This window comes from Pagrus major, chromosome 6 (genome assembly GCF_040436345.1).
Source record: "Pagrus major chromosome 6, Pma_NU_1.0".
NCBI lineage: Eukaryota > Metazoa > Chordata > Actinopteri > Spariformes > Sparidae > Pagrus > Pagrus major.
Genome location: NC_133220.1, coordinates 13894779 through 13914479, shown reverse-complemented (window position 1 = coordinate 13914479; position 19701 = coordinate 13894779). Strand labels below are relative to the sequence as shown.

At 40.3% G+C, this 19701-nt stretch overlaps 2 protein-coding genes across 5 annotated transcripts in view; both read left to right on the top strand.

Annotated features, from left to right (window-relative positions):
* The window catches only part of r3hdm2 (R3H domain containing 2), a 57077-nt gene extending 46107 nt beyond the window's left edge, over positions 1–10970 (top strand). For all 4 annotated transcript variants that reach the window (XM_073467834.1, XM_073467835.1, XM_073467832.1 and 1 more), the window contains 9 exons: positions 760–895; positions 2527–2684; positions 3735–3874; positions 4142–4242; positions 6023–6192; positions 6323–6467; positions 8269–8363; positions 8636–8720; positions 9373–10970. In XM_073467834.1, the coding sequence (XP_073323935.1) occupies positions 760–895; positions 2527–2684; positions 3735–3874; positions 4142–4242; positions 6023–6192; positions 6323–6467; positions 8269–8363; positions 8636–8720; positions 9373–9749 (1407 nt within the window). In that variant the 3' untranslated portion in view covers positions 9750–10970. The remainder of the gene's footprint in view (positions 1–759; positions 896–2526; positions 2685–3734; positions 3875–4141; positions 4243–6022; positions 6193–6322; positions 6468–8268; positions 8364–8635; positions 8721–9372) is intronic.
* Positions 10971–13163: 2193 nt separating this feature from the next.
* Positions 13164–19303, top strand: LOC140998754 (SH3 and cysteine-rich domain-containing protein 3-like). Its single transcript, XM_073469125.1, has 12 exons — positions 13164–13218; positions 13508–13586; positions 16038–16191; positions 16317–16414; positions 16520–16579; positions 16899–16991; positions 17202–17276; positions 18090–18128; positions 18230–18333; positions 18437–18488; positions 18622–18759; positions 19205–19303. Exons 1-12 carry the CDS (start codon positions 13202–13204, stop codon positions 19301–19303), a joined length of 1008 nt encoding a protein of 335 aa, XP_073325226.1. The 5' UTR covers positions 13164–13201.
* Positions 19304–19701: the final 398 nt, after the last annotated feature.

Genomic DNA, 19701 nt, shown 5'->3' with positions numbered 1-19701 from the left:
GAAATATTCTAGTATTTAATGTCCTCTTACTTCTGTTTCCAAAATACATGTAACCTCATTGACGAGCAGATCTGCGCTATGTGAATAAACTAATAGCCAACCTAATGATGATGCTAATTGCAACGTGCATTCTAGCTTGCAACATGGCGGATGAGAAGCTTATGTCAGAAAAGAACCATCTGTAATGCAATATTATGTTTTTAATAGTGCAAATGGAGAAATTCATAGACTATTACAATTCTGATTATAGTCTATGGGCCATTTTGAAATTAGAAAAAAAAACCACAATTTAGATCATGGATTGTGATTGCAGTTAAATAGATCATTATATTATTTTTTTGTCAGATAGTCTACCCCTAACTGAACTTAAAATAATCATGTGGACAGATTATACTTATTCCAAATGCGTGCTAATGTTGCTCCATGTTACCTAGTTGTGTAAATAGGCAACTTTTCACAAATTTTTCACAAATTTGCCACATCAGCTTAAAAGATGACATGTCAATGTGTCTGCTGACCCTAAGCAAGAGTTTGAAAAAGTGAGGTTTTTAATGCAAGTTTAATGTGTTCAGGCTGAGGTATGATTGTTAAAAGTAATCCACTAGTTGCATTTAAAAGTTGAAATATTCATGCAAACCTTTGACAGCAAAAATGTGGGAAAAGTAAATGTGTGTATCAAAAATAGAAGAGTTGAAGATCTCCTCTCATCGTTGTGTATGTATTTATTCTCTAAATAGTTTGTTTGTTGTTTCTCTTCAGATACAGGTGTCGTACTACCCTCCTGGTCAGTATCCCAGCTCAGGCCAGCAGTATCGTGTGCCCCAGCCCATGTCCCACCAGGTGTCTTATCCTGCCCAGCGCACACAACCCATACCTCAGCCCACACAGCAGTCAGGTCAGTCCATTTTGTTATTCTCTACTTCACTGTACTATCATAAACCCTACCCCAGCTCTTTATAGATGAATGGATGGAGATGGATAACGACATGAAGAATTAATATCAGTGTTTGCTATTAACACACTATCTTTCTTGTGTTTAATATTTTATTGAGATGTACACATCTTTGAACTTATTTGGAGCACCCTCCAAAATTTCTGCAGGACAAGTTAATACACTGTTTGTGTCCACTTGATTTTATAACTATACTCAGACTTAAACCTGTGTATGATTCAGCAGTTGGCGTTTTTCTGGCTATCAGGTGAAAGGTTGATTTGAAGACTTGTCTCTGCACTGCTCTGCCAAGTCAAATATGCTCTGACCAAAATAGAACTTTTCCCTTTTTTTCATGGAGAACATTGACAGATTTATCCCTCAACCCCTTTCATTTGGGATCTGTGAAGGTTGGCTGTGTGTTTATACAGTACGTGACTGATAGACAGTGTTGACAACCTGTATGGACTCTGGCTCACAGCAGAAGCCTGCCAAATCTACTTGGATCATGAACATAGCGATCAGCGAGACCATGCACCATCACACCATGACAGCTGCCCGGAGTTTTGTGATAGTGAAAATTTATACTTAAAGAAATATTAAACATGCAAACTTATTCCAGTTAGAATTAGGGCTGCAAATACTGATTATTTTCATTGTTAATTAATCTGCTACTCATTTTTGTATTAATCGGTTATTTGTTTGATCCATAAAATGTTAGAAAATTGTGTAAAATGTTGATCAATGTTTCCCAGATCCCAAGATGAGGTCCTCAAAGATATTCAGTTTACTGTCATAGAGGAGTAAAGAAACATGAAATATTCACAATTAGGAAGCTACAATAATAGAATTTGTTTTTTTCTTTCTCTCTCTTCTCTCTAAAACTATTCTTTATAATTCATTGGATCCCAATTAGCCTCCACAAAGTGGTTGCTAGTCTTCCTGTGGTTCTAATTCTCACAACAAAACAAAATGTACTAATTACATTTGTGCCATAGCAATCAAGTGAATAACTTTACACATAAAACACCCATTAAATTGGTCTACCTTCGCACAAAAAACAACTACCTAAAGCTATGATAATGGAAACAAAAACACAATTGTCAACACAAATAAATATAATAAACAATAAACAAAAATGTACCAGAACTGCTATAACACTATACTATCTATAATGGTTTATTTATTATTTGTTTCACTTTTAAAACTCCTATTAACTTTTTAATCCTTTGAAGTACCTTCACAAATACTTCTATACTGCAGAACCCTTGATTTTGTGCAAATAAAGTGCTACTGACATCCTCTTTTTCATGAAAACAAGGTAAACAGTATACAAACTTAAAAATATATATATAAAGACAGTCCAGGGTTATTTGTTGGTTTCGTGTACCATCTTCAAGTTGCCTTGATTTTGGCCTTTGAGTTAATATAACTTAGAGCGCCATAACCTGTAAGTTGTTCTGGTCTGTTGGCTGAAGTCAGTTTTACTTCTGTCCTGTTGTACAAGGACTCAACTACCTTTCTACTCTTTTTCTCCTCTTCCTTTATCAACCCTCTCTAATTTCATTGCTCCACTTGTTGTTTCTTGCCGTCAGGTCTCCAGACCATGATGCCCAGCCAGCAGCCGAGCTACCAGAGCATGATGGGTGTGCAGCAGCCCCAAAACCCTGGTCTGCTCAATTCCCAGAGGGCAGGCATGGGAGGACAAATGCAAAGCATAATGGTTCAGTACCCGCAGATGACATCATATCAGGTATCGACGGCTTTAAGTCAGCTGTATAGGACATAATTAATAAAGGAAACAAAAATAATACTTTTATTGTCATTGTTAAGTAGATGAACCTTGTGTGGTGATCTAAAAACTTAATGCCCAGCAGGATCCATAAATATGTGGCGAATCTTCTCAGGTTAAACAGCTCCATCTGGTGCACACTTCAATCACTGAATCTGACCAGTTAAATGACCCCAAAAATGTTCAGTTCCAGCATTAATCTTGATCAACATTAAGGTGAATGTTGAACACTATCAATAATCAGTCAAGTCATACAATTGCAACAAGCTCAACAAAAACAAATCAAGTAAACGGTATGAAAGTACACAAATTTGCACATTTGTTTTATGGCTTGTTTTCTTCAGCTGATAGTTTGGATTCGGCTTGAGTTGACGTAATCAATTGTATTATTTTTTAAATATATTTTATGTGTGGTGTGCCTATGGGTTGTGTGAAGCTGTTAAGCCCTGTCTGTTGGCTTTCAAAAAGGACTGCTTTCATAATACAGTGTAACATCTTGATATTGTTAGGAGGAAAAACAATGAGCAAAGATGGACCTCATCTAAGAGGGTGGGAATTTTATTGGCCATTTAAACAGCTGCTCAGTGATCAGCTCAGTCCAGCACATAAACACATCACCGCACAACAAGCAGTGGCAGCTACACTTTCAGAGTATTATTTTTTAATCCAAATAATTAAATGAGAAAAGTCATGCAGAACATTGGTATGATCCGTAAACACTGTTATTAATGAAGACCGAGCCGATAATTTAACTGCTGTGTAACCATGTGCTAAGCAGTAACAGAGGGAGCAAGCTTCCCGTCTGTAGTTTTAACAGTCGTCATTACTGCATGGAAGAAAATGTTAATACTATTCCAAACCCTCACAAACATAACAAGCTAAAATGGACGAACAGCGTTTTTATTGAATTGTGAAAATGACAAGTTAATCCTTCTCTATTAGTCTTCTTTTTTCTATGTTTTCATTTTTCTGAAATGGTGTCTTTTCTCTTGACCCTTGACACTTTTCTAGGTACCAGTGGGAAATGAAAATCAGCAGGTGGTGCAGCAGCAGTACCAGCAGCAGGTGATGGTACCAGTCAGCCAGTCTGTTCAGGGACCCATGCCTGTCTACTACAGTGTTATCACACCCACACAGCAGAATAGCACAAGGTATGTACAAATGAATACATATTCAAATAAATTGGGTGGCAGTAGTGTCGAAAAAATTTCTAATGAACTTAAAAATATGTTTGCGTTAAACATAAACTTTTGGCACAGTGATAATCATAATAGTCAGTTATGACTGTGGGAGCTTCTCCTCACATACATGACATGTCTTTTCTGGCAGAGTTGTGTGGATATCATCTTGTTTCCGTGTGAATTACCTTTCAGTGTTTTTATTTTCTCTCCCATTTTGTGTGTCTGTGTGTCCTGCAGCCCATCAGTAGGTTACCTGCAGCCCCCCAGCTCTGAGCAGTATCAAATCACACAGTCGCCGTCCCCTTGCAACCCTCAACAGTTGCAGCAGCAATATTCAGGTGAGACATGGCATCAAGAGAGTCTTACATGGTCATTAGTAAATAGGATGAACATTATTTTAGTTTTTTAGTTTTTTTTAAATAGGTTTTCCAATTCCCTTTTCCTGTGGATGAGGGTCTGAAATTTTGGCTCGCTAAATGCAAAATGTGAGTAGATTTTCCATTTGGCAAGTAAGAGATGGGACTACATGGTGCATTCAAGTGCACCTCAAAAACTCAGAAATCTATATTTGCATGGTAAAGACGTTTGTTTAAAACTGGAAATTTGCTTATTTTCTTTTATTTTCCTTTGTCAAAAATACATATGCCTACATCTGTCATTACTTTGCTAAAATCATAACAATATCCAGCAATTTTATCCATGGATAGATTTTAACCACAAATATCTGAAACCATTTTTTTAAGAGGGGCTTATGTTTACAATTTACAGCACCAGTTCTCTCAGAATCTCTTTCATATCCGAACAAAATTGGTATTGCACTGAAGTATCGATTTTGAGTTGATTTTGGATGATGGTGATGTTCTGTTTTTGGTTCTTTAAGATTTAATTTTGTTTTTTAATTCATTTTATTTAATTTGCGACCATGCCTAGTGCATTTTGCAATTCAGTGAAATCCAACTTGCAATTCTATGAAACCAGGTGAAAGGTATTGAGGGGAAAGTTGAGACGGAGGCACACAGGGTTCACATGTCAAACCCGTAAATCGGGAAAAGGGAATGTTTGAAGAAATCCTGGAAAACTTTCACAAAGAACCTCGTGCTTTCATTTGGCCTTAAGTAAACGTTGACCCATTCTGTCCCATTTACTCAGGTGTATGTTTATTTGTTGACCACAAACAGATTTTTATTTTACGCTCTGTTCTCAAACATTCCCTGGCCTGAGACTAAATTCAATAATGTGTTAAAACTTTCAGTCTTCTTGAGTTTTACAAGATGTTGTCAGCAGTTTATTTAACATGTTTGTAATAATGAATCCAGTTCATCTTCTGGCATTTGATAGCTTAAACTGTGATACTGGCAGGTAAACCAGATGGTAATCTTGAACCAGGAAACAAGGCTTCATGGTCGTGTAAATTACAGGTTGTCTGCAGGTCATATCAGACCTTAAAGCCATTAAAATGTTTTGTTCAGCTTTTGATTAGTTCTTTTATTTCAACTCCAAAATCTGAAGGGTAGATAACCTGTTCAACTCCAACTCTAATGCTTACCATTGTGCTTGCTCTGTAATGCTTGCGTTGATACACATCTGCTGCTCTTACCTGTTGTTCAAGATAAAACCGACTACTTTTGTACTTACATTTATACTCGAGCCACAGAGAGGGAAAGTCCAAATGAGTGCTTATACTTTTACAAAAAAATATTTCTAGCATTGACTCTCAATTTTTCCTGAAAGTTTGAATTGTTTAATTGAATTGAATCTTTATTTAATCAGAAGGTGTCATTGAGATTAAGGTCTCTTGTCCAAGAGAACTGAGAACAAGAAACATTCACAGGAACACAAACAGCAAAGCTTCAAAATCTCCATTTTAAATGGAATGAAAGACTGTAATTTGAGTATGTCACCGTCAGTGGAGTTACCCTTTTCCTCATATTTTTATCTTTGTGATGAATCACGGTCACATTTTCTGCCTTTACCTGCAATACTTCAACCAGGTTTCAACCAGATCAACCAGAAACTGTCAGTGTTGTTTTAAAACCATCAGTAGTCACTATTTAATGTCATAAATCCCCTGTTTATCTACATGTGTGTCTGTCTGTCTGTCTGTCTCTGCTCTCTCAGGCGTACCGCCTCCCGGGCCTGGGGTGATGGTCATGCAGCTCAGCGTCCCCAACGGACCACAGCCTTCCCAGAACCCCCCTCTGGTCCAGTGGAACCCGTGCAAGTACTACAGCATAGAGCAGAGGCCCGGCAAGCCAGGAGAACTCTACAAACCTGACAACACTCCACAGGTACACGCAAATACACATGAAGGTCTTCCCAATTGGTGCCCCCTGGTGGTTGAAGATGTTATAATTTGATCATGGAAATAGTACTCATGTGTCACAGTATTCTATGTCTTTCTTCTCCTTTCTTCCCCAGGCCAGTACACAACTGACGAGTCCCCTGGCCTCCCCCACTCAGTCTCCCACCCCGTCTCCCTCCGGCAGCGTCAGCAGTGTCTGTCCAGGTCTGGGACCATTACCCCTCATTTCCCAGTTTCCCCGGCCAGGAGGACCAGCTCAAGGTACAAGTGAACTCTGAACAATACATAGATATACAATAATCAATAATATAAACACAGCCGTTCTTGGTTTTGCTTCCATTTTGCTCCCGTTTACTTTTTCTGTATGCACAAAAGACAGGTTTCTTTAAAACTTTGTCAGCAAATTTGTTTAAATCCGTGTTAGAGCGCACTTCTCTTTTGCTTTGATTAAACAGCAGGATTATAGCAATAAAAGGCCACTCTTAAATGTGCAGTTTTATCTTAAAAAAAGACGTTTATTAGGCACTGAACTATGAATTTTACATGCCTATAGCATTTATATCATATTTACACGCAGAAAGAGAAACAAACGGCGATTAACACATTTACAGATATTCATCAGAGGGCAGGAATGGGATAAAGGCATTTAATTGTTTAAATATGGCCAACAAACGATGTAAATGGGACACAACCTTCCCACAAACACATGCAGTTGTGTGATCATCTGAAATGTCTTTCTTCTTTGATCCCTGTTGTAGTGATGTTGCAACATCCCAAAATTTGAAGAAGAATTGAGAAATTAACTTAAACATATTTTCACAACCGTCACAAATCATTCCCCAAATCACAAAAATAAGAAGCAGGTTATTAAAAATGATTTCTCCTTTAGTTGACGGGTTAATAAACATAGACTCCTCTTACAGCTGTGTGCTTAAATCCCTGTTCAGACCTTTTCACCCACTTCCACAGTGACCCTCTAAACCTTGTCAGGTGGCTTTTGGCCCTGAGCCAGCAGGTTGTCATTTCACCTCACCTCAGCAGGTTCACATGACAGGCACAGTGGCACCCAGTCAAACCTCGTGCACCCACACATGGCTTTGCCTCGTCCGTGTCCTTTGACCGATATTTACACACAGAGTCACAATACCTTTACTGATAAATACAACCACTGTTTGGCATGCAGGATTACACGTACAAATACGGTCTTGCGTCAGTCTAGACCCATGTAATCACCATGATGCTGGTCTTGACCGTACCATCCTCAAAACACCTGAATGAAAGAGCTACATTAGGCCCTTTGACCCATTTCTAATGGCTTTATATTATTTTTGTCAATTTTCTTTTAACTCTCCAAATTGTGACGAAAGAAAATCTTGAATGTAAATTCAATTCCACAAATCCTCATTTAATCCATCAGCCATCCCCTTTTCGACTGCTATTTATTAGTGTAATCTTTGTTATAACACTGTTCGAATGATCCGAACAAACCCTTTAAAACACCACATTAACACAAACAAACTAACCAGTCGAGGCTGCGGTAGACACGCAATAAGCGTGTTCTGCAAGGTGAAATGACCAATTTTGTCAGTGGAGTCTGGTGGCTTTAAAGAGAGTGATGTAACAGCTGTTTATGGTTAAACAAAAAGGATCATACTCATTTACACGAAGGTCTGTCGCTGCTGGGATCCTTTTCATACTGAACTTAGATTAACAGTCTGAGCCTGTCAGTGGCAAAAACAAACAATTTCAATTGACGTACTTTGGATTAGGTTTCATTTGTTGCAGACGTGTCATGGCCGCTCGCTGAGGCGATCTACTGGACCAGTTAGTCATTTAGACACCAAAATATGTTAGAAGAGAGTAAAATAAAATAAAAATAAAAAATATGGCCTGGGGATTTAAGAATACCAGAACTACCCTTCAATGTGACCTGGTTTGATAAAGAACAAAAAACATGCTGATGTGGTTCCCCTGGTTTCCTCTTGTGGGGCAATAAAACTCTAAGCTGAAGTGTTTTCAGGATCGATCATCTAAATTTGAACTTGTAATTTATCTTGTTTAGGTGACGGACGCTACTCTCTGTTGGGGCAGCCTCTCCAGTACAGCCTGTGTCCTCCTCCACTCATGCATGGCCAGTCCTCCTACAGCTCCCATCAGGTCAGTACTGGCATAATTCAGACCTTCTACATGTTAAGCATGGGATATTGACTGGTCTTGATACTCTTTGAATCAAGCATGTGTTGCTATGTATTGCTATTGGTTGATAAGGTGGTAAAACAGGTGTGAATTGAAGCTGTAATGCTCACTAGTCTATGTTGCAACTGTCCCAGTTACCAAAGACTCCCACCGATTGCGTATACCCCCATCTAGTGTCTTGTTGTGGAACTGCATTTTAATAACGAGCCTCATAATATCTATGTTGTGTTCAGGGCCAAGGAGTAATGAAACACGGGGCACGGGGGAAGAAACAAACACTCAAATCTGCATCAACAGATCTCGGCACCACTGATGTCGGTAAGTTCATCAGTGTTGGCATTGTACATTATTCTGCTGCAGGTACTGTTACTCTTGCAGGTGGTCTTGTATGTCAGTGGATACTAAAGACAGGGCTCCACTCTAAGTTTTTTCACCACCTTCCCACAACTGTCCAAAGAAAAAACTAAAGTAAACTTTATTGTCATCTATAGTTGGCAGTTGACTATGAGTTAGAAGTATGAGCATTCAAAGTACGTTTACCTCCAAACTGTACTCAAATGAAGTAGAGATGTTATGTAAGCACACAGATAATCCCACATATAACTTAATTTTGCAGCAAAGTCACCTAACTCTTGAAGAGGTTTTCATCAGATTTGATTTCCGATTCCTTACATTAACTTTTAATGCCCTGGTTACCATTGAAAGTGGTCATTCGTTTAGAAAGAGGCCTGGTCTTAGCCTGCCCACCGCCTGCTAATAGTTAACTAGCTCTCATCCTGCCGATTTCATCTTGGTTTGTTCTTCACCATGTAGCCATATCAGAGAAAAAGTAGGGTGTGTCTTTTGTCAATAGAGAGTTTACTACGTCCTATTGGATTTCAACACATCATATTTTCCTCTAACGAAGATGGCTCGGAAAATCAAGCCTGCTAACATCTTCTATCTTTCTCTGACTCTCTACTTTGTCCAGTGGTGAGTCGAGTACTCGAGGTAACGGACCTGCCAGAGGGGATTTCACGTCCAGAAGCTGAAAAGCTCTTCAACCAGCTGTCTATGTGTGGTGCCAAGATCCAGTGGCTGAAGGAGCCCCAGGGAGGCAGAGGAGGAGCAGGTGGCTGTGGCCCCTGTCCCGGTGCAGGGCCTTCAGGTCCAGGAGCCACCGCTGGGCCGAAATGCGACAGCAGCGACCCTGCTCACCTCTACACGGTAGTGGCAGTGTTCCCCAGCACCATGGCTGCCCAGAGTGCTTCCTTCAAACTTAACAACAGCGGGGCCAGCCTCTTTAAACTGAGGGCCGCCAAAAAGAACTATGACCTGCGTGTGCTGGAGAGAGCCAGTTCTCAGTGAAAGGAAAAGAGAGGGGGAGGAAAGAAAGTCAAAGAGACAGAAAGAAAGACTCTTGGTGGAGTGGTGGAAAAGGAAGGAGGACTGAGGGGGACTGCTCTTAGTGTACAATTTAAAAACAAAACAAAAAAAAACTTGAGTTAAATGATGTGTCAAATGTATAAAAGGGAAGAAGGTGTGAATCATGAGGTGGCTGGTGTTTGGTTGAAAATATGATTTTGTTGTTTGTTTTTATTCATTGTTTTTGTTTTGTATTTATATAACAGAAGAGCACACAAGACACGTGAGCAGATGTTTCACTGTTGCTGTGGAATGTGTGCTGCCATTATACAAAAACACACACACATACACACACATACACACACATACAAATGAGGAGACACAGACACACAAACGCAGGCAACAGGGTCACGTAGCACATAACAAAAACACACTGGACAGTCGACCTCAGTCAAACCTTTTCCTCCTCTTCCTCCTCCCTCCACTCTCCAACCCTTCCTCCTTGTTCCTCCTTTTTCTGCCAACACTCTCCCTCCTTCCTCAACTCTCCGTCACCCAGTTGTCTCTTAATCTCACATATTTATAAATTTTCATACGCACAGTTGCGCACTCTCTCTGCTTTTCCCCACCGCTCCCCCCTCTTTTCTTGCCATGTCTCATACTGCCTCCTCTCTTTCTCTGCTCCTCTGTCCCTCTCATGTACTCTCTCACTGCTCTCTCCTCTCTTGCTTTCTGTTTGCCTTACTGCTGTTGTGGGTTTCTGTATTGCGCTGTTTTTTTGTTTTTTTTCTCAAAAGTTTTTTTTTGTTTTTTTTGTTTTTTGGGATTCAATATATTTATATAAGTGATGTAAGGAATAAAAGAAATCTATATATTCAGTGATTTTTCTTTCTTTCCCCTGAGTGAAAAACTTTAGGCCTTCCTTTATCCTTTACTCCTCCCCTCTTCATCCCTCCTCTCCTCTTCCCCGGCATTTTTTTCCTCCTTACTGCCCTCTACCTCACTTCTTTGGTCCTCTCCTCTCTCCCACAACCGCCCCACATCCCCGCCCGCTCCACCCCGACGCCCCATTGTGTTTGCGTTTTTTGTTGACAGCTGTGCAGAACGTATAAGAAGAAGTAGTTAAAGTGCACAATGATTGCATATGTCTACTGTAAATTTTATTTAATCTGTTATTTTTTGTTTGTTTTTAAAAATATAAAAGTCGAGAAAAAATCTATCAAATCATCTGTGTCATTGTGGTTCATTTGTTTGACTTTACTGAAGCTTACCGACTCTGTAGTCTGAGCTACACAGAGCCGTAATCCACATTGTGTACAGCGGTGTCCAAAAGTCTGAGACCACTTTGAAAATGTCTGATATTGTCATGTAAACCAGAACCGGGATCTAGGTGGGCGACCATCTGTCTTGACCGATTGGGTCGAGAGAAAGAGGGAGGGAAGGGTGGGAATAGGTGGGTAGTAGAAGGAGGGTACAGGAGGCAGCAGTCGAGAATCAAACTCAGGACCTTCTTGCTGTGAGGTAACAGTGCTAACCACTGTACCACGGTGGCACCCTGTATCAAGCTAATAGATGGCGCCACATTTTGTGTTATGTCACTTTTTATAGAGCGGAGAGACCCAACATTCAGCTGGTTATAAATAATAAATGCCTATACATACAGTAAATGTACACATACACATTGAAAGCAATACAAATATTTACATTCACATTATAAATAAATTATTACTATATCTCAAGTGTAAAATTTATGATTAGAAACAGAAGCAGGTTGATTGAAGATGAGTGAAAAGAAGTGCTCTTTCTACATACGTAGCCATCGTATTTGAAAACTGGTAATAAAATACTTAAATTGTATATAATATAGGCTACTGTACATTTAATTTGTGTCATCGACGCTTTGTTTCCATGGCCTTCAGTGTAACATTTTTAATTTACAGCCTGGTAATCACAAAGTATTACAAAATGAATTACAGAGAAATAAAAGCAAAATCAGTTAAATACAGGGGTACAATTAATGCAGATTAAACATGTTTGGTCAGTTAATATATAGGAATTTTTAGAATATTTAGCATTTATATCCTGTATTATATTATAATTATTACATTAATCTTACTCTGTAACTACCCAGTACTTAGCAGTAATCCCTGGTAACTACTGCAACTTGTCATGATGATTTTGTTAATTTTTTTTGCAGTTTTCTCACACTACTAAAGACCTGTAAATTAAAGGGTTACCCTTCAGAGTTGTTGCATTATGTTTAATTGTTTATTGGTGATCATTTTATTGGTTATTGGACTTTACACTCAAGGGACAAATCTGCTGTATTCAACATTGAACAGTGTGTGTGAGACATTTTGTGGTTCAGGCTGATGTAGCTGATTGTTTTGTGTTCTTTGGCTGAGAGGAATTTTCATGTTCTTGTGACGAGTGAGATCTCAGTCCCGCCACCCTTTATTCTCTGTCTCGGTGGCTGATTCAGTTAAAATCCCAAAACAAGACAACTCACAAATACCACAAATTGTCTACGAGTGTGATAATATTCTAACATTATGCTTCACTTCACTGAGTGAGGAGCCAGAAGCAGAGCGCTCTGTGGTTTTACCACTCAGCTGGGAAGGCTTCTCAGCTTTTAAAGTGCTCAGCTGTCCCAAACTGTCACATTAACGCACACATGAACACACACACACACACACACACACACCCACACACGCATAGGGACGCAGGGCTGGGCCGGGTTGGCCTGCTGGCATTCACTCATCCCAATCTCCCACCTGTTGGAGCCTCATTTGGAAAGGACGGAACAACAGGGCTGCTAGAAAAGGCTAGAAAGAGTCCCATGAAGTTTAAAGCTGCGGGGACCCCTCCTGACTGGACGCAGCCCGTAAGAGCCACCTTCCTTAAAGAAGAGGGGAGATTCAAGTTTAACGGTCAGTTGACAGCTTTTCTACCCACCCTTAGCCATTCTTAACCCCTTACTAATACTTGCTGGGCACTTGCTAAGTGTTAGATTGCTAAATGTTTTTCTTGTTTGTGTCCTAAACTTTCATTCTAACATGTGAAGCCACCCCGAGAAGAAGGAAACCCTTTTAACCCCTGTAACTTCGCTGGCCATATCTTGTACCAGGTTACAAGTCAGCCCTGTTTAAACTTAGCTAAGATCAAGTTGCCTACTCAAAACAGACCTCAGTGATCAATACAACTTGAAAATGACAGCCGTAAAGTGATGCCAAACAAGGTGAATCAACATCTGAAATGTGTAGGAAGTTTTGACTGATCTGATTTGATCATTTATTGTAAGATAAGCAGAAAGGAGATGCTTCATTATTAGTAGCCTACAGAGATTTCAGAGACTTTTTGAAGTGATGCTCATGTGTTTTCTCTCGACAGTGCCATCTACTGGTCTGGGCCTTGAATATCCGGAGGAACTACACCTCGACTGACCAAACAGCACCATGGCTAATTACGACTCGTAAGTTCAGACTGCAGAGAGGACCAAAAAAGGGATAAACACATGTCATTATGTTGATAACTGGTACACAAATTACAAATAACTGTACGTTTTCCTGTATTTTGAAGGCCCGGTTGCCTTACAGATCCCTTAATATCAGAAAAGAATCTTAAAGAACAAAAAGTGCACGGTTGGAAACCAGAGAGAACGGAAAACAAGCTTAAAAACACGAGTATGACGTCTGAGCAATAGAGATTTGTCTCTCCAACATTTGTTTCCTGACATGACATTTGCTATCTTCTGATGACAGGTTGGATGACAAGGACTCTGTGGATATTCATGACAACCCACCTCTCCCTGATAATGTGGTGAAAGAGGAGGACAACACGGTGAGACACCCGATACCCACAACTTCCCATGTGGCACACACGTCACGGGGCTGTTTGCTATTCGGGCCAACTGTCCAGAAAACTGATAGATACATGTCAAGTAAGGTGAAGTGAGTTTGCAGATAGTGTCTGTCTCTGAGATTTGTATAATATCCAAATACAAATAAGTTGAATGGAGTACCATATTGGTGCTGACAGCTGTAAAGACACCATTTAAAAGCAGTCAACAGCAAAAACCCAATCACCAGAATAAATGCTGGCAATGTACGTTTCTGCAAACCACACGTATGATGACACTTTACATTTCTTTATGCCGCAACTTTATGGGGTTTAGGCACGAGAACCATTTGTTTAGGGTGAGGAAAAGATGGTGTTTTGGCTTAAATTATCAGTAATAGCTGCAGGATACTATTGCTCTGTGGTCTCCTTAAAAATAAGGTGATGTCATACTTACAAATATTGTAACGAACGTGAACTCCTAATATTTTATCCAGGGGACGGGGCTGTTGATAAATGTGAGCCCTGGACAACAAACCAAAACCCTGGGAATAGTCGGCTACCAATGGATGAATATCTGCGTTTATTGTTGTATGGTCGAACTGACCCTTGATTTGTATCCATTCTGCTGAATTTCTTCACTGTTAACACTTGATACAGGATGTAAGGACAGATGTCACATCGCCTGTTTTTCTTCACTTGATTAGTGAAAAAAAACAAACTGCCATGGTGGGTTTGAATAAGTCAACTCTAAGCTGACATATCTACTGAGGCGTTGTGGTTGGTTTGTTTAGGAATCCTGACAGCTAAACAGAGCTGCGGAGTGATGGAGCTGTAATGTGTGAACTCTCCCTGGTATTATCAGTTATTGTAGTGTTAATCCACAGCCTGGCAGCCGCAGGACTTCTCTAATCCTGCCAGTGATGGAGAGTCGGAGCCAGTTTGGTTCTGTCAGGCGTCCCTCTGAGTGTGTGTGTGTGTGTGTGTACAAAGCTGTAAATGTGTGTGTGTGTGTGTGTGACATCCTTATGACTCTGTTTAACCAGACCGTAGTATATTTAGGAGTAATGTCAGGCTTTGTTACATTCAGTTGGGAATTCTGTCGGTCTCTGCTGAAGCTATTTTGAGATCTAAGCCCTTTCAGTTGATCCCACCTGTGGTCTCTATGTGTGCGCGTGTGTTCGTCTTAAAAACTCCCAGTGGCATGCAGAATTACAGCTCAATTTAGGAATATCACCAAAATAAAAACATGAAAAAGACACACAGTAGTCTTGACGTGTGTGTGTGTGTGTGTCATTATTCATGGGTCTGTCTCAGGCTGATACGATACAGTTTGTGTGAACACCAGACAGACTCCATATGACTCAGACCGCAGTGTGGTTCAGTATTAATAGAATCGTTCTCATATAAATGTGTCAGGCTGCGGGGTGGCGCAGGATGCTGTGACTGTTTGGATTAAATAGAAACAAAACTGAAGGAGGAGGTTTAATTCTGTTTGTTTAGACTTTGCTAGACTGCAGAAGAATCTGCCGCCGTTCCACCAGACTGCAGAGCAGCTTCTCTCTTCAGGCTGTGAGACTCCTCCATTCGTCCTCTGCAATCCACAATAACCAAGCAACCGACCAACCGATCAATTAATCAATCAATCTTTATTTGTATAGCCCCAGTTCACAACAAAAGTCATCTCATGACACTTTCAACACTGAGCAGGTCTAGACCATACTCCTTGTTTAATTTATCTACAGAGACCCAACATTTCCCCCCATCACCAAGCACTTGGTGACAGTGGTGTGAAAAAACTGGCATTTAACAGGCAGAAACTTGGAGCAGAACCCGGACTCAATGGTGGACAGCCATCTGTGTGGACCGGTTGGTCAAGGCAGATGACCTACTTCCTTATATATCTCCAAAAAACAATATATATATATATATATATATATATATATATATATATATATATATATATATATATATGTATATATTTTTTTTTTAAGACTCTTATTCCCTTTATTCCCTACTCAGGTTTCTGAGTAGCTTAAAGGGACTTCACCTCTGTACTGTAATATGATAAATAAGTGGACCTTGTATCTTGAAAGCATACTGGCTGATAAAACCCTCAAATAGCTTCATGATACACATCTTTTCTGTCAAGTCTCTACTGTTATCTATGAAAGCCCAGAGAGGCGAGAGAGAAAAATAATGGTGATCCATTTTCTAAGTTTGAGCTGTATTGTTTTATCTCCTGTTTTTAGGACTTAAGAACAGGTGGAAAAAAAGGTTTGCTCTCTGGGCTTCTGTAGTTAAAATCCAGCAAAAGCAGAGTAGGAGGCTCTGGCACAACTTCCAAGGTGCATGGAGGAGGGAGAGAGTCTGAAGAGGTCAAAGTAGTTATAAGTCCATTGTGTTTCATGTCAAAATGTCTTGCCTCTGACCTACTTCCTTATCTACCTCCAGGTGTATTTCATCTATGATGAGGAAGTAGAAGTGGAAGAGAAAGACGAGTCACCTCCTGAACCAGTCAAACCAGTCAACGACAAACCTCACAAGTTCAAGGACCACTACTGCAAGAAACCAAAGTTTTGTGACGTCTGCGCACGCATGATAGTTTGTACGTCCATCTTGTGTCTCGTCTTGGTTCCCCTCAAAATAAGTTGACTTCAGTGCATTGTGATCTTTAAAAATGTGTTTTCTATATGTAATTTTGCTTTATTTTGGGTTTTTTTCTCTCTTCAGTAAACAATAAGTTTGCATTGAGATGTAAGAACTGCAAAACCAGCATCCACCACCAGTGTCAGTCCTACGTTGAGTTCCAGAAGTGTTTTGGCAAAATTGTGAGCTTCATGTCACAGAATGCTACTGATTGTAACTCCAAATGCACTGCGGGGATTTTTTATTCAGATTTTAAGTGCACACACTCATCTCCTCTCCTGTTGTAGCCTCCAGGATTCAGAAGAGCATACAGTTCTCCTCTCTACAGCAGTCAGCAGAATGCCACAGTCTCACAGCTGCTGCCCTTTTGTGAGTCCAGCATATGTTCATTTTTCCACCCTGAAACCAAATTAACCACTCATTGTCACACATAATACCTTTATTTCCACTTGAACATGCAAAAGTTAGAATTAGATGTTTTACTTATCACCAGACACCATCACAGATGAAAAGATTGGCAGTTTAATCCCAAGAAAAAGTAATAAAAAATAACATAAACTGCTGTTTTTGAATCCTCTGCTGCAGTTACAGTAAAGTGGATCAGACTTAAAAATCTTGTCATATTTTCTCTTTTTATTGATCGATGACGTCTGATCGGCAGCACAGTCAAACCGCACTGACCCTGTGTTTGAGACGCTGCGTATCGGTGTGATCATGGCCAACAAGGAGCGTAAAAAAGGCTCGGAGGACAAAAAGAATGTGAGTGTGAGAAAACAGCTCGCAGCTGTAGGTATCCCAAAAGTCATCTGGTTATTCTCCTTGAAATATTTACTTTATTCACAGTACGACACATTATTTTTTATAACATCAATTTAATCTCAATTTTTTTTACACAAAATTGTATTATAAAATATGTTTCTGTTGGTTCTACGTCATGTAAATGACGGTTGTTTTTCCTAAATTGTTCAGATGATGATGATGATGATGGAGGATGATGAGTCACAGCCCAAACAGGAGGATGAAGGAGTTGAAGGAGGTGAGTGTGTACTGACCAGCTGTCGCCACTGGAAAGTGTACAGACACAATATCCCTTTGGTTAGGTGCATGTGGCAGGTTTGAGTCCAGATAGGGACCTTTGCTAAATATCACCTATCACCTCCCTTGTATTTTGTTCATGTTTACTGTCTCTCTTGCCCGTAGAAGATCCATGTCGGATCAAAATGTTGTACCATTAAAGGTCAATTTTTGTAAGATAGCAGATCGTGAGTCTTATTCCCAACTTGTTAAACATTTACGCTTTGGGTTGGTAGATCAGCCCAGCCACCACCAGTAGTGTCAGTGCTTGATGAGCTGGGAAAGAGACTCAACAATCAACTACTTTACAAATTGGACCCTTAAAGAATAAGTTCATTGAAAAACTCATTATCAGTCATTGTCTACTCAACCCTCATGCCGATGGAAAGTCAGGTGAAGTTGCAGCATGACAAAATGCTCTCCAAAGCATCAGCTGTTTTGCATTCTCCAAAACAGCTGAAGTAGATGCTGCAATGCTGTTTTGCTGTGAAGCTCCAGAAGTGTCTTGTGGACTATAAAATTTCACCTGACTTTCCATCGGCATGAGGGTGAGCAGATAATGACTGTATTTTCATTTTTGGGAGAACTTAACCGTTGACTTAAATCATATGGAAGCCATTGTTATAAGATACAGATCTTCTTCTGCCTGACTTTTAACCATCAGATAGGTTTTTGGTCAAGCGTGTGTTCTTTGCATGAATGAAGGCAGAATCTGTGAAGGTGAATAACTTTCTCTCGTTTTGTTTGTTTGCTTGCCTCGCTTGTGTGCCAGCAAACACAGAGGGAGACAAAAAAGGAGACAAGGCTCCTGCCGATGACAAGGTCAGAAATGATGATGATGATGATGATATCAATCAAAAGCATAATAATCGGAACTGGTGATGTGAAGTCATTACTGCGCTTTGTGTGTTTGTGTTCATCAGAGTAAAAAGCCTCAGCCTGGGAAGATCGGTGTGTTCAGTCAGTCTCACTACTATCTGGCTCTGTACCGCTTCAAAGCCATAGAGAAAGATGATCTGGACGTTCAGTAAGTCCCTCTCAACACCTTCAACGATCCACCTTTCTGACTGCACAAAAAATACTCATGTGGGTCAATACTTAAAGATACTCATATCCTGTTTGTTCCCAAGTGCTGGTGACCGCATCACAGTGATAGATGACTCCAATGAGGAATGGTGGAGGGTGAGTCGTAGATTTGTTTTCTCATCCAGCTGTTTCACCCACTCTCTCGGGTTTCAAAAGCCACCACTGGACAATATGTTTCTGTTTACATCAAGTCTGCAGCACCTCACTTTTAAAGCTTTTGCACCACCAGGGGAAGATCAGAGAGAGAACGGGCTTCCTCCCTGCCAACTACATCATCCGAGTGCGATCAGGAGAGGTGGTCTACAAGGTGACGCGCTCCTTCGTCGGCAACAGAGAGATGGGCCAAATCACTCTGAAGAAAGACCAGGTTAACACACAAGCACACACACCTCCATGTGGTGCTAAAGTTGAAAAGTTTCCAGTTGTACACATAGTGGCTTTAACACACTGTGCATACTCAAAAACGTCAACTTGACACACTCAAATCTTGATCTGGACGATACTTCGCTCATGGTCTGATCCAGTGGATTTTGTTCTGCCTCAGTGTATGTACAGGAGAGATTGTATAATTTGCTCTACTGTTTAGTGACACAATTCCTCCCACAGGCTCCAAATGTGTTTTACATGCACATTTCTGTCCCCTCCCGCTACTGGGACTTGTTCTGCATTCATAAATATCTCTCTGCACGCTCAACTGTTGGACTGCAGATTAAGTTCTTGTGTGCTCTCAGTGGATTTGTTGTTGATTCATTGCATGAGATAATCGAGACCTTTCCCAGTGTAAATGAGTGTTGTAAATTGTGTGTCCTCAGATTGTGGTGAAGAAGGCTGAGGAGGTTAACGGTTACCTGAAGGTCAGCACAGGACGGAAGCTCGGCTTCTTCCCCTCCAACCTGCTGCAGGAGATCTGAGGAGGAGGATCTCAGTTTCGTCACCTGCTGTGACTGAAACGCTTGACCACGACCCAACCAGCAATAAAAGTTTATACTTGAATTTTAATTTTCCACACACATCGGTATTTCCGTTTGCTCAGCTGTAACCTTTACACACGACCTCACGATGCTTGTGTGCAGAATGTATTGCGATGAATTTACTGTGTGCAGAGACGTGGGAATAATGTGCAGATATAATAATAAAATAATAAAATAATGGTCCAAGAAAACTGAGCATCACCACAGTTCATGTCACAAAAAGTAGCTGCACAGGCCAGCTGCACAGTGCACAGGTTACTTCTCTGATTTTATTGTTACTCACGTTTTGTATCTCAGATGTAGTCTTATCATTAAAGGCATCGCAACTGTGTTAAACT